This window comes from Taudactylus pleione, unplaced genomic scaffold, assembly GCF_031769625.1.
Source record: "Taudactylus pleione unplaced genomic scaffold, aTauple2 ptg000198l, whole genome shotgun sequence".
NCBI lineage: Eukaryota > Metazoa > Chordata > Amphibia > Anura > Myobatrachidae > Taudactylus > Taudactylus pleione.
The window spans coordinates 10784397-10800453 of record NW_028284600.1 but is presented as its reverse complement, the minus strand read 5'-3'; the positions used below and the strand labels follow the sequence as shown (position 1 = coordinate 10800453).

At 41.1% G+C, this 16057-nt stretch overlaps 1 protein-coding gene across 1 annotated transcript in view; it reads left to right on the top strand.

The window, feature by feature from the left end:
* The window catches only part of LOC148518858 (alpha-2-macroglobulin-like protein 1), a 208252-nt gene that overhangs the window by 156288 nt on the left and 35907 nt on the right, over window positions 1-16057 (top strand). The window contains exons 23-28 of the mRNA XM_088476975.1: window positions 2080-2201; window positions 4330-4390; window positions 4734-4817; window positions 5837-6013; window positions 10131-10212; window positions 13934-14090. Of these exons, the coding sequence (XP_088333101.1) occupies window positions 2080-2201; window positions 4330-4390; window positions 4734-4817; window positions 5837-6013; window positions 10131-10212; window positions 13934-14090 (683 nt within the window). The remainder of the gene's footprint in view (window positions 1-2079; window positions 2202-4329; window positions 4391-4733; window positions 4818-5836; window positions 6014-10130; window positions 10213-13933; window positions 14091-16057) is intronic.

Sequence of the window (16057 nt, the reverse complement as noted above, 5' to 3'; positions counted from 1 at the left end):
TTTTCCGAAAAAAAGTAGTAAAATGCTATTGTTCACCACTTTCTCAAAGACACAAAAAAGCAGCTAATGAGACCATTTAAACACCCCAAATACCATTAGCAGGGCTATTCGGGGGTACCCATAGTCATCCCCAATGTCAGAGCATCTTTTGCGGGGCTGTTTCCCCAAAATTGAATTTTTTTTTTGCTCATTTCATTTTCGCCAGGTCCCATTTTCACCAATTTGGAATTGAATACGGGGATAAGCAGGACGCGCGCGATAACTTTTCGACTGCAAAACCTCCGATGATGGCGAGAAGTCCGGCCTCAGACTTTTCACTCCAAATTGAAAACGGCCCTAAAGATAACGATATCGTTTATCATTCAAACGTTGAAAAAAATCGTTCACTTTCTGAGTTAAAACGATGAACAATCATCGTTCATGCGCGTTCACGTTTGAAGTTTGTAGTTAAGTCAGACTGACCAACTCTACGATTTTCAGTAAGTGAATATGCAAAAATCATTTGTAGTTCAAAAAAATCGTTCATTACATTTAGTAATTTAACGATTTTAGTAAACGATTTTCGTTCATTTTTTTCCCCGAACCGGGACCTGGTTCTACTCAGATCCTCTAAATTCGGGTGTGTATTCAGATGTCAGAAATCCGGAGCCGCACCTCTATTTTAGGCTCGTCAGAGACATTGTATTTCCAACTCACTGTTTTAATTGTTTATTCAGATTAAGGATTCTGAGTCGCATGTAATGTGGATATTTGCAGAGTCAAGAGATTTTCTTTTTAAACTTCACATGCACAAAAATCACAGTACTGCTCGGTGTCTGAAATGCATTAGAGTGTACTGGGCATTCCGGGGCACTGACTGAGTGGTGCTATTATTTTAGACACATGAAGATGGGTGGAGATGTAGTTATGAGACCTGCGGTCTCAATCCCGACACTGTAATCCCGGCAAGGAATTTAACATAGACGTCGAAATACCAGCGCCTATGTTAATCCCGACACCGAGAGGATGCCCAACCGATTTTCCTCTGCTGGGGGGTGAGTATACACTTAGCCGGGGATGGGGGCGGATAGGTTTAGGCTCTAGGGGGGGAGGTTATGGTAAGGCACCCCCCTGGGAGGGTTAGGTTTAGGGTGCAGGGAGGAGGGATTAGGTTTAGGCACTAATGGGGGAAGGTTAGGGTTAGGCACTGGGGGGGGAGTTTAGGGTTAGGCACCCCTAAGGAAGGGTTAGGGGGGGAGAGGGGAAGAGATAGTATACTTACCTGTGCTGTCGGGATTTTCACCCATCGGGCTGCCGGCGTTGGGATTTCAACCGCCGAGCTAACGTCCGGTGGTCATTCATACTGATTCCCTATGGATGTGTTATGGCAGGCGTATCACTGTAGTGGTTACAAACTCAGATAATAGCTCACATTGTAGGCCATACTCTGACAGAGAATCCACACCTAACAAGGAGACAGTGCAAGTTACAATAGTTGTGTATAAAGATGGACCAAACATGATTTCAGAGTCTCAAAATGGGCATCTCAGCCCTTGCTAATACTAGCATTAGTATAATGTTACAGGCGTGTCTAAGGTAACACGCTAATGTGATCAGAGCAGTGTGCGACTCAGAATCAGACACTGAATGTTATAATATCAGATTATTGACAGCTGTAATAAATATCTCACCTACAGGGCATTCTTACCTATGCTCCCGGAAGATGCTACCGATTTTGTGCGCAATTCCACAGAAGTGTCGCCCACTTCCTAGTTGAGTGGGCTGGATAGGAAGATAATACCCAGAATTATGGGTCTGTAGAGAGGGGGTGGGGATAAATGTTTTGTACTGTGATTTTTAGACCCATCTCTTCCCCACGTATCTATGATTTTCTGGACTTTGCATGACAGGGGTGGGACCTAATGATGTAAAAATCCAAGCCCCCACCCCAAAGTGTTCAGGTGCATCTTCTCTCCGGACTTCTCTCAGGGAGGAGAATGGAAAAGTAGGTGAATATGCAACAGGGATGTTTTTTTTATATATATATACAGTACACTATTATTTTAACTTTACATATTTTGTCAATTGCACCCTATGCAGGAGAGGTAAATGTCACAGTGAGGACTGAGGCTCTGGACACAAAAGAGTTTTGCCAAAATGAGATAACTGTTGTCCCTCAGCAAGGCAGCACCGACACAGTCATTAAGCCCTTACTTGTGCAGGTCAGTACGCAATGTTTATGTTCTAATTTCATCTAGTGGCTCCATGCACCAGTTATTGCCAAAATACAAAGTTTATGCAGTATTACAATAAAAAAAGTTGGACTTATTATTATTATTATTATTTAGCATTTGAAGCAACTAGCACAAAAAAATTACTTATGTAAAACTTAAAGAAACAGTCCCATGATAAAATGAGGTGTGTTTGTTAACAGAAATAACTGGCAGGCTATAAAAACAATCTTTGTATTTACCCATTCATTGTTTTTCAGTCTGCTCAGCTTTTATACAGTTATGCGACTGCCATGGCAACCACAGTCACACAGCATATTATGTAGTGAGCAGAAAGGCTTTGGGGCACCCTTATGAGCTCTGTTTTCACTATTACATCTTCCCACTTATTCTCCCCATCTGCCTCTCCATGATGCACAGTGAGCTGTGAGCCTTTATCTGTGTAGCAAACTGTTTGACATGCTCTCCTCCGTCTCCCCTTTACCATCACATGCTGAATATCAGATGCATGATTAAAGGGTACTGAAGGGGAGATTTATGAAAACTTGGAGAGAGATAAAGTAACAATCAATCAGCTTCTGTCATTTTTCAAACACAACCTGTAAACTGGCAGACACTGATTGGGTGGTACTTTATCTCTCAGAGTTTTGATAAATCTCCCCCTAAGTACTCAGAGTAGGGACTGCCAGTATCAGAGAAGCCATGAAGTGGCCTAGCATCTTACCATGTACTTATAAATGCATGCAACAAATATCTCTGAATTTCTATTACCATATAGTTTTCATGTATTGTTGCAGTTACAATTTAGCGTGCTGGAGGATATCTAGGGGATACTCCCCTTTCTATCTTTCTGTTTAGTATGACCCCTCCTTTTCATGCACCTGAAGAGTATTGCCAAACTGATTTGAGTAGATTCCATTTTATGTTTGCTAAGATGGAATCTGTTACCTAGGACACGTGAGATACAAATTCCAGCACATGCCTAGAGTATATACAAAAACATATTTAGAATGAATCCCTTCTATCTAGAGATGAGCGGGTCTGGTTTTCCAAGTACTGGACCTACCTGAACATTGCAATTCCGAGTCAGATCCGAGTCTGGCTCAGGTTTTCCCGCCTAACTCAGAATCCAAAACGAGGCAAAACGTCATCATCCAGCTGTCGGATTTTCATGGGTTTTGGATTCTATAAAGGTCTTGGTGATCAGCACTATGGAGAGTGTACAGAACAGACGTGCTCTGTTCTTCTCTGTTGTTCAAGTGCAGTGTTATTGTTGTTCAAGGGTGCAGTGTTTTGTTGGAGTGGGGCTTCAGTATATAACGTGTAGGGTGCTGCTGTGTCACTATTGTCCTGTCAAACAAAGGGCTTTGTTCTTCTCTGTTGTTCAAGGGTGCAGTGTTGTAGTTGTTCAAGGATGCAGTGTTGCCAGGCTGGGGCTGTAGTACATAAAGTGGGGGGTGCTGCTGTGTCACTATTGTCCTGTCAAACAAGGGGCCAGGGCTGCAGTTCATAAAGGGTTGCTGTGTCAACCAGGGGTGCTTTGCCAATCCAGGGGTGCTCTTCCCCAGTGTAAAAAAAATAAATAAAAGTTAAAATGAATAATTATCATTCCATGAATGATATCATTCTGTGATCACGCACGCACAGAGCAAACCTTCAGCGTTTCATTTATCACAGTTATACTGAGTCACCATTTACTTACTCAAGCTGTCTATGTTTTAAAGATCTGTGTACAATGCTGCGTTTGTGTACGCAGTTGTGGGCAACTATGAGGGCTCCAGTGGGCAACTCAATACAAGATCAGCTGTATGTCATATTTTAGCTACTGCGATCTGTGAGAGTGTGCAACTATGTATGCTATACTGTCCGTCTCTGACTTAGGCCCACTGTTCTTTGAAATTAGAGATATATGCAATTGTAATGTAATTTGTTTCAGTTCTGTATTTGATTGTGTCATTATTATTAGACTTTCTCATTTAATTGATATTAATAGTTGTAGTCTGTTGAACATAAATAACACATTTTCTATAGTAACCATATTATTGGGTACTCTTAAGTTATTATTATTATTATTATTATTATTATTATTATTATATATTTTTTTTGTTATTATTCTCAGCCTGGAGGTGTCCTGGAGGAAAAATCTCACAGCTCTCTCCTTTGTATCCAAGAGGGAGAAGGTGAGGCTGCATTCTTCTCCTCTTCCTTCTCCTCTGTCTCCTTCTGTTCCTTCTACTTTTTAATCATCAAATAAATCTAACATTCATACAGTAGTTTCTTTTTTCTAATGTACTCATTGTAAATATATTCCTGGGCATTGATGGCTATGTAATGCAATGTTTAGTTCCACTGTCTATTTAGAGATGTCTGGGGTTATTTATCAATCAGCTGTTTGACAATGTGTATTGCTTTAAAATAAAAATCACCAGAATTCTGATTCGAAGCCACCTCCAAAAATACAGAAAATTAGTGGTTTATAAAAGTATTGATTGAGCAATAAACACTTTTGTCTTTATATTCCAGGTGATCTTAAAACAGAGAAGATCTCTCTAAAGGTTCCTGCTAACATTCTGGTGGATTCTGAGAGAGCTCATATAACCGTGTTGGGTAAGTCACATACTGTACTGTACAGATATATTCAGGAAACATCACCAAACTACTGTACATCAGTAATGGGCACAACACTCAAGTGTTTTAGAACTACAGATAAAATTCTACTAAAAGTACTCTAATTACCTCTGTCACCTCCACTTAGTACTTCCAAGGTCATATGTTTTTTTTTGCTGAAAAATCGTCAAACACAGACTTTATTTTGCAAATTTCCACATTTATAAGATATCCCCTCATTGATTTAAGAAGATTACCACAGCAGATTTGATGTCATATATGGAGGACACTGCATACTTTGGTTTTAGAACGGAGACTATAGACACTAAGGGTATATTTAGAAAAGGTCGATTTTGATCAAATTGTTTTTGTTTATTCAATTTTCTGTTGATTTTGCAAATAAGAGATTTACTAAGGTCAAAACGGACTTAAATATTGCCCAAAAAAACATTTTCTACCAAATTCGAGCATTGAACCAACATCAATACATTTTACAGAGATGACTATAGAATCACCAGATTTATTATCAGTCGGTTTTAAAATTGCAATCCAAAACCCAAAATTTTAAAATCCGATATCTGAAATGCTGAAAGATTAGAACCTCGACTAAATTTATCCGAATAAATGTCAATATTCTGTCAATGTTGATATTTTCTAGGTGTCAACATTTTAACCATATCAACATAATGAATGTCAACATTTTAACCATCAATTTTAATGACTGCATACCAAGTATAAGTACAAAACTCAGCAGGTGACTATAACTTAAGTACAAAGATCAAAATATTACAGTAACATCACACAATAGGTGAAAGACTATGGCATACAAGATGACAAAGTGACATAGATGATAAGTGCAAGTTAGCAGAATAAAAATGAATGGATACCATTTTAATAAAATTGCATGGCAGACATTAGAATTTGGCAAATATAATTTCAAAATCTGTCACTTTCTATAATACAGTATTTCATTTTTCAGTTACCCTGCATAATGTTCGCCTTGTTTTGTTACCTTACAGGAGATCTGATGGGTACAGCTATGCAGAACCTGGACCGGCTCCTGGCCATGCCATATGGATGTGGAGAGCAGAACATGGTTCTGTTTGCCCCCAATATCTTTATCCTGCAGTATCTGGAGAAGACTCATCAGCTGAACAATGAGATCAAGAGCAAAGCCAACAAGTTCCTTGAGAGCGGTGAGAGATGCTGCATTTATCTATTTCATGTTTTATAATTATTTACTATAAATGTATTTTTTTCTTTAACTATTCCAACACTTTTTTGAATAAACCTCATACTGTATGGGCTGATGAATTCCAAACAGTTCGATTTAAACACAACCAATATAACCAGACATCTCTTACCCCACTAAAATAAAAACACCACACTTGATATGGTGATTCATTTATTAATGGCAATTAAATAATGCGGGGAAGCTGAGAAAATATTCCCGACCTTCGGCACAATATAAAGTAGATGTGCCGGTGTGTCCTCTTACAATGTGGCTTCAGTTGCGCCAAACAGTCCTTCTTGGCGCATCAGGTGCCAAGCACCTTGGCCGCACCGAGCTCTTTCTCGCTCAAACTCTGCATCTTATTCACTTAAATTATACACATGGAAGAGATAAAACTACTTTGCTAGATTACACTTATCAATTTGATGTGTCGCATATGTACATCTGTGTGCAAATGAGTCTAAATCTGAAGTGCTACGATGCAGCACCCGGGGGGGAATCGGTATGAAATACTGACAGTTGAGATCCTGGCGGTCAGAATCCCAACCCCGGGATCCCGACAAGGTTAACATACCGACACTTGTTGGTCAGTATGCTAACCCTCCCCCTCTTCCTACCCTAACCCACCCTCTTTGGTGCCTAACCCTAACCTCTCCCTCTAGTGCCTGAACCTAACTTCTGTAAATAAAAACCTTCCCCCTTAGTGCCTCACCCTAATCCTCCCCCGAGTGCCTAACCCTAACCCCTAAACCTAACACTCCCCCCAACCCCGCTACTTACCTTCGGCTTCTCAGCTGTGAGGATGCTGGTGCCGGTAATGTAAGCATCGGCATCCCGACCGCCGGGATGCCAAACACATACAGTACCTCCGAGGGGATTTCTCATACCAAGTTCTCTTGTGCTTTATTTGCTACTTTGAATGTGTTTAAAACTAATTCCTGTGCTGTTAATGTTGCAGCCCAGCGTCTCTAGTGGGACTCTATGTGAATTATCGATGGATGAAATATTGAAGACACTGCTAGCTGTCTTGCATGAATTATAAGGGGTAAACTGTATTTACTAAAGAGTGAGTTTTTAGAAGTGGAGATGTTGCTGATAGTAACCAATCAGATTCTAGCTATTATCGTCTAGAAAGTGCTAGATAAATAAGTAGAATCTGATTGGTTGCTATGGGCAACAGCTCCACTTAGTAAAACCAGCACTTTAGTAAATATAGCCCTATGTGGTCATGGGATCCACTTATAATTCATGCACTGGGATAATTTACTGACTGCTTTAAAGAACAATAACAGGTATATGGGGTCACTGGGTGATGTGCGGATGCACTGGTGTTTGGGCACAGGCTTGTAGTCACTGGTACTAGTGTACTATGACAAAACTGGTATGAATTGTAAAAGGGATGATGCTGGGTTATTGAGGAGGACATTGGTGGTGGTCTATTTGACTAATCATGCAGGCTACTCTTATTCTGTTTTGTTGACATACAGAACAGTGTAACATAAATATTTACTTGCAATATTGATGGCTCTGGACATTTTGTAATTACTTCTAGATGTCACAGAAACTTGTCCTGGTCTGCTTTAATGTATGTATATGTAGCCACTTCTTGCACCAAGTTACTAGATATTAGTTTTGTACTGCAAGGGATATCTGGCCTCCTCCATATGATGACCACTTCTCCTTAGCAGTGTGACACGTTAATTTGTGGGCCCATAGCATTTCATTCCCAGTGGACCATTCATGCCCCATTCCGACACTCACAATGCCACTTCTGTTGATGACCACATCTACCCAATGTCTAACCACACCTTTTCAGTGAGCCCCTGCCATTTAAATTTTCTGGTAGTCCCTTCATGCCTCAATCTGACACTGGGCTTATGCTAATATGAGTTAATATAATAATATAATTACATTGCTAAAAGGGCCAATAAATGTATTTATGATGAGTGAAACAATATTTTATGATTTGGAGTATTTCTAGTGACATAAAATATTGTGTCGGGGGAGGAGGATGATGCAGGCAGGTGGGTCAAATCCCTAGATCAAATAATGGGTTGGGTCTGGCATCCCGGTGGTCAGGATGCTGGCAGTCAATAGGGCCAATAAAATGTATTTATGATGAGTGACACACTATTTTTAGTGACATAAAAAGTTGTTTTGGGGAAGGATCTTATAATGGGTTAGGGATGGCATACTTACCATGCCGTTGGTTGATATTGTGAAGCCAGGATCCTAACTGCTGTTGGGATTCCTGCACCGGGATTGTGACCGCTGGCATCCCCATATAACAAAAAAAGTATGTATTTATGAAATAAACTGGTTGTAAATAAATAAATTGATGTAAAACAAATGTATAATGTATAGTAGTAAAAATAATAGTAATTTATTGAATTAAAATAATACTGATTACGCTATAAAAATAACTAGTACTTGTGTACTAAAATAAACAAATGTTTAAATCAAACATATAAATCTCATATAAACAACATTTATATGCAATGTATAAAGAAGAAAATATTTTACTTAATGAGTGTGAAAATACTTAATAGAGGTACCTACAGTAGATGAGCTGTAGTAGTAGGTGAGGACTATTCTACATGGGCTCTACAGGTGAATCTAGATAGATAGTAGCCTTTACCTGAAGCCACTGCAGTCCCATTGGTGAAGCAGTAATCTATGTCCCTAAACTGGAGCCAGTGGATGAGAACAGTTGTAATTGTTGGTGAGAGTTACCAGTCAATGGAATGTTCCATGTGGGCTCTAAAGGTAAATCTGGATAAGTGGTAGCCTTTGCCGGCAGACTGTGCAGTCCCATGAGCTGCAGCCAGTAGATGAAGACTGTAGTATTGGTAACCACTGGTGAGAGTAGACAAACATGGATCTCTTGGATGATATCAGGTAATATTGGCAGTGTTCAATGTGTCCATGTAACCTTAGTATTGAACAGGAGTAAAAGAGTCTTTTGAGTCCTTGTACGTACCCAAATGCTGAAAAGGCTAACGCATTTCAATAATATCAGCTTCATCAGAGGCAAGGTACAATATTGTTTCCCCTGTCATAAACAAATTTTGATTGGCCCTATTAGTAATCATTTAATATTGTAAACTTAATATAATAAATTATTTTGGTCTATCAATCTAATAACTCATTAATATTGCCCCACTAAAATATTATCAAATAATGTTGGGCCCATATGATGATAATTAGGACATTATTTACACATTTTTCGATACATAATTGCCCACAAAATAAATGTGTTTTGCCTCCTCAACTCATCTACCAAATGGCCACATAGCTTTATGACATATTTTTGCCTGTTTTGCAGAGGTTTTGTGGCTGTTTGGGTGAAAACCTCCATTTTTCTAAAGACAAGGCATCAACACTGATTTTACCTTTGAGACTAAAACAGTTCTTTAGTACGTGCAATGCTTTGGAGCTGTAAACCACAGGTGTTCATTGGTGACTTAAAAAAGCAGTCCAATGCAATCTTAGTAAATGTATCCCTTAGTCTTTTGTCTTCCTTGGAGACCAGGGAACTGTTGGCCAGATCCAGAGATGTATGCTAAGCCGATGGTTAATGTATATCGCCAATGTTTGTGGGTCTGAGCAGACACAGATCCTGCAAACTTACACGCATACCCCCCATTTGGAAGGTGGAATGGGGTGGAGACCGAAACCATTCTTCAAAATGGGGGCAGGTCACCTCCATTTTGGAGATGTGCCCAGGGTCTCCGTTGGTGGACGCAGACTTCTTGGACCCGGCTGTCAATGTCCGTTGGCCAGGCTGAGTAATTCTCGGTCTACTCAGAAGCCTGGCCGGCTAAATTAAAAGATGCAGTATGTTATTGAAATATGAGTCCATGTTATAAGTCCTGTTTTCAAGTTTTGAGTGGTCATATTCTAGACATTTATAAAGTTATTCCAAGAATTAGAACTGCTGAAAGTCATAGAGCTTTAAATATGACATCATATCATTAGTGTCTATATTGTTGGTTTGAGAGTTTGTTCATAACTATTTGGCTTTTTATTCCATGCTTTCTGAATGGAAACTTAGACTTTTTTTCTGTAATATTCCACAGGGTATCAGAGACAGCTGACATACAAACGTGATGATGGGTCATATAGCGCTTTTGGAAAGAGGGACCCAGAAGGTAACACCTGGTAAGTGACTTTGCCTAATATAGCAGTGCAGGTATCAGTAACTGTATAATAAATTATTGTCAGCATCTAAACTGGTATATATATACATATATATATAACCAAACAATCAGCAGCGGCACTTGAGCTGATAAAGACCTCACAGCAGGTAAATGTCACCAGGTGACATTTACCTGCTGTGAGGTCTTTATCTGCTCGAGTGCCGCTGCTGATTGTTTAGTGATATTTGGGACTCCGGTGTGGAGAGCCTTGCGGAAGGCACCGACGATGCTGTATTCTTTCAACGAGTGTGCCGCCCACCAGGATTGTACATATATATATATTTATATATATATATATATATATATATATATATATATATGAGATTAATCTTCAGAATCAGATTTCTGATTTTCTAATTTATAATGGAATACAAACAGTTTAGTCTTCATAGTACTATTTTTACGGGGAGCTGATATATATCTCCACCTGAGACAGCAATTTTTAAATATTCAGAATATATTTTCTTCCTAGGCTATAACATTTGCTAATGTCAAAGCTAACTAGCAGCTTATAGTATATGTGAAAATAACATTTATCAAGATAATCTCTAACACATAATACAATACTGCCCAAATACTTTTAAAAACAAACAATTTTACACACATTGCTATGTGATGGAGCTACAGATCAGACATGTTTCCTCTCAGATTTAAAATTTTACACACTTTGCTAGATGATGCAGCTACTGACCAGGTATTTGCTTTTCTGCTCACAAACATTTGCATATGCATTAGTGTTGCAGTTCCCAAGCCTGTAAACTGAAGTTTACTCCACTTCTTGCGATTGGGGAGGCATGGCTAAAACAAGGGGCATAGCCATGCCTGCTTGAAGAAAAAAAAAGAGAACTACTTTGTGCTGCATTCTGAGCAGAGTGTCACGTTTAGCATACTGGAGTCCCCTACTGAGGGGCGGGAAGTTGTGGTCCCGGGTCAATGAAGGAGTCAGGAGCGAGGGGCCTGCATGTTCAGTCTCCTCATCCACAAGCATCGGATGTTGGTGAGACCTGACCTAGGGTGCAGAGTTTAACCTGCTGGGAGATGTTCACCAGTGACCCCTCCAAGCAGGATATGGGTTTTAGCTGCACCCAGCAAGAAGGTCGCGTTCCCCAGGTCAGGGATCCGATGCGAGTGGGAATAGTCAAATACACACGCTTTGGCCCACTGGAAATATAGTCTCTGTACCACTAGTACAGAGAAGCACAATAGAGATGTTTCCTGAAGAGGTGCTGTGGCAGACCAGAGGGAGAGAATCTACTGAGGAGTAGATTGTGCATCTAGTACTGGATGGAAGTGAGGATATGGTGCAGTCACTGAAGGACAGTGGTGATTGCACCAGTTTGGATGACGTGGTGTCTGTACACTGATGCGTGAGGATATGACACTGGCAAATAGCACACACAGGCAAGGATGTTCTGTAACACTGCTGTACAAGGATAAGGCTCTTATAAATAGAAAACAGGAGAAAAGTGTTCTATCACACTGCTGCACAAGGATATGGTACTTTATAAATAATACACAGGAAAAGACACTTGAATTAGCACAAACAGGCAAGGTGTTCTGTAGCACTGCTGTACAAGGATAAGGCTCTTATAAATAGCAAATAGGAGAAAGGTGTTCTATCACACTGCTGCACAAGGATATGGCACTTTGTAAATACAGTAATACACAGACAAAGGCACTTGAATTGGCACACACAGGCAAGGTGTTATGTAGCACTACTGCACAAGGATATGGTACTTTGTAAATATTACTCAGGCAAAGGCACTTGAATTAGCACACACAGGCAAGGTGTTCTGTAGTACTGCTGTACAAGGATATGTAAATAGCAAACAGGCAAAGATGTTCTATCACACTGCTGCACAAGGATATGGTACTTTGCAAATAATCACTAGGACTCAGTACTTAGTAGATGTACAGAGCATATACTGGAAATACCACTGGGAAGAGTCTCTGGAAGATTGCATATGAAGCCTGAACGAAGCAAACAGCAAACATCTGGGGATAATGAAATTGATCAGGCAATTAACTGTTCACCTGGAGTCCTGTTTATGCCCCCAGGTAGCTGTCCATTCTATGAGCAAGTCAGCTGAGAACTGACACAGCTACCACTGGATAAGGATCCATCAGGTGATTCAGCAAAGATGGCTGCGCCATGACCATCGCTGCAGGAACACCGAAATGGAGGATTGCGTGACAGTCACCTAGGCCCCGGGGAGAATACTCAGCAAGTCACTCACTGCTGCATCTGATATCTCAGTGCTCACGCTAGTGAGGGGAAGCCGGCGCTGCAGTAAGTAACAGCCGATACCATGCAGAATCCTGATGGGAAGCAGTCGGGAAGCCGACGGATGGAATCCTGACCGTCGGCTTCCCTACTGTCTAATCCCAGCAAAGGGTTAAATGACAGCCGTCGAAATCCAGATGTGGTCCAATGAGTCACAGTTCCAGTTGTTTTGGGCTAACGGTAATGTATGGGTATGGGGCAGACCCCATGAGGCCATGGACCCCAGTTGTCAACAAGGCACCATGCAGGCTGGTTCCATAATGGTTTAGGTGCATTCATGTGGCATGGGTTGGGTCTCCTGGTCTGCTTGAACAGGTCATTGACCGGTAACCACTACATTGCATTTATTGATGACCATTTGCAGTCCTCCATAGATGTCATGTACACCACAACAATGGAATATTCCAGCAGGAAAATGCACCATGTAATCGGTCCTAAGTTGTCCAGAGTTGGTTCAAGGAGCATTCTGGAGAGCTCAGATGAATGGTGTGGCCACCATGTTTGCCCAACCTGAACCCAACCCAGCATTTATGGGACATGGTGGAGAGGTCCAGTCGCACCCAAGATCTTACACCTACAAATATAAGGGAGCTGTGGGAAGCTATCCAAACATCTTCCGTCCACTAGAGGGGGCCCTACACGATACTAGGAATCTATCCCATGGCTTTTGCCACTTCTGTCTACTGTATATTGTGACTGGAAATAGGCAATTGCAAGCTAGAACCCTTTATCTGAACAAGTGGTTGTATCTTACTATTGGTGTCTTTGCTTACTGCCTACTGCCATTAGGTAAAGAAAAAGACAAATTGTTCCTCTTTAAATTCTCTAGCACTAAGCCAGTATACCAGTATATTACTGCTGTCATTCCAGCCATCAGGGGATTGGTCCTTTAAAAACATGACAATATCTGTTCAACTAAGTTTAGGATTGATAATTCTAAAGGTGCGTATCCACTAGGTGATTAAACAGGCCAATTGAACGATAACAACATCATTATCATTCAATCGCTTGCTAATCGACCTCAAATTGGTCATTTAAATGTTAAAAATTACCAGCAATGCGCGTGGCCGCTAGTCGTTTTTGACATCTATCATCGCCTGTACATGCTAGTCAACCTGACGATCACATCAGGTTCAGCATGTACGGGGATGATGGATGTGCCTACACTGAACGACTGAACATTCAGTGTAGGCTCATTACAGACAGTGAAATGACAGCACGATTACAATGTCGTAATTGTGCTCTCGTTTCACAGTGGGGAAGTGGATACGCACCTTAAGACATAAATTCATACAGAGTGCTATACTGGTGGACACCACAAAATAAATTGTAACTGTTTTTGCCTTTTTTAATATTAGTATAGAGAATGTCTCTTAATGTATCCATTATTTTCCCACAGGCTGACTGCATTTGTATTGAAGTCCTTCAGCAAAGCTCGGCCTTATATCTTCATAGATGAGAGACACCTGAATGACTCCTTCACATGGCTGAAAAATAATCGCCAAGATACCGGCTGCTTCCGCAGTGTGGGGAGGCTTTTCAATAATGCTATGAAGGTGCATTAAGTGTACAATAATTGTGCTAAAAATACAGAGGTGATAAATGCTTCATTATTTTTATTGCACTTCAGGTCTGATTCTGAGTCACATAGAAAGTGGCTGTCTTTGCTTGTTCTATCATTAGGGAATACAGATTTACTACCTTATGCTAATGTGCGAATCCATATTGCTAATGCGAGTTTGTAACTACAACCTGCAACACCCACTGTTCTTCTGTCCACAGCCTCATCATTAGTATCCACACTTACACCAGCTCTATGCTACGTGTAAGAGATCCATCAGAGACAGGCACGACTTCCCTGTATGCACGACTCTTAATAGCATAGAAATGTAACCACCAGAGATGTGCAGTCAGGGTAAGAAGGGGAGGCAGAGCCTCCCTTGCCATACTTCGGAGATTTGATATAGATTAGAATAATACAAAGAATATATTTATAACTTATAAACGTATTTTATTTATTGTAATAATTTCTATAGTTAACACTTCTCAGCTTTGTGGAGCTCCCTGGGACTGCAGGGAGATGAGAGAAGAGGCAGGAAAAGCTCAGCCTCTCTTCTGTATAATCAGACACTGCTTGCAGAGTTGGGGGTGGGGCCACACCACGGGCAATAAGCTGCACAGAAAGAGAGCTACTAGAGGCATACCGCTAAATATGGGAGGCGTGCCTTGAGCACTGATGACACCGTGGATGTGTCTTGTGACCAGCAAGTCCACTGCAATGTTTAGAGATCTGAGCTAGGTGAGGGTCATGTCACAGGAAGCACCATGTACTGTTTAGAGATGGGTAGCAGCAGCTGCAACAGAAGACACAATGATGCAGGTAAAAGAATCAGTTGACAATGAAGAGTTACAGTGAGTAATGGGTGAGACAGGCTCTCAGTATTCAGACCCATCTCCATGTGTGCCTCCCCCAGCCATTGACCTCACTGCATGTCACTACTAACCATCAGGGAGGTGCAGTCAGGAAAGGCAGGGGAGGCAGAGTCTCCCCTTTCATACTCCCTCCCCTATCATACTCCCTGTCATGCTCCAGAGTTTTGATATAAAAACTGTGTTTTTATATATGTGTGCCTCCCCAGCCATTGCCCTCACCGCACGTCACTGCTAACCACATACTCATGACACCACCATGAAACTCCCTTTACAGTCCCACGAGAAGGATCTCATTGTGCATTCTCTCAAAAAAGCCCATTTGCCAACCAGCAATGACTATTTCATGAAAATTGAGATCCAGCAAAGACGTGCCTGACTCAGACTTGTTCGATGAGGAGCCCCCTGGCATTGCCTCCATCCATGCTGCAGACAGGTAACTGAACCTGTGGTCTCTAGGACATCTCAGAGTTTAGCAAGAGGTCCGACCTCTGACTTGCTTTACTACACATCCTTGACGTCTCCGCACATCTTTCACCCTGGTGTTCCTCATAGACAGGCACAACTCTGAGACTCTCCATCAGTTTGCTGTGTGCAAAGCCTGTATTGTACTACACCACCAGTGCTATAGTGAAGGGGCATAGTGCTTACATCCGCTGGTGCTTTTTTCACCCAGACCTACATTGCACTACAATGCCCAACAATACACACAAGCTTCAGGCTGGCTGCTTCTACACTGCTGTTATACCTGCTATATTACACTGTCTTAGCTACTTGTTGTTCTACCTGGTACAATAAACCTAAGATGGACTTCCCACCACGAGCACACATCTAACATCATATATACTCTGGCCAAGTGTATTTTGACCTGCTTGGCAATCTGTCTGGAAAATAAATATATCTAACATTATTCCATTGCACCCCACATTTCTAGGATATTCTACCAACAGGTAATGTGTCCAGGACACAGTCCAGCAGCCATAAGTTACTAGTTCTGTGCTCCACCGATGGCCATGAGATTATTTCTGCACATACATGGCACCAGTAAGCTCGATTAGAGACCTACCAATGTTCATGGTATTACCGCTGTTCC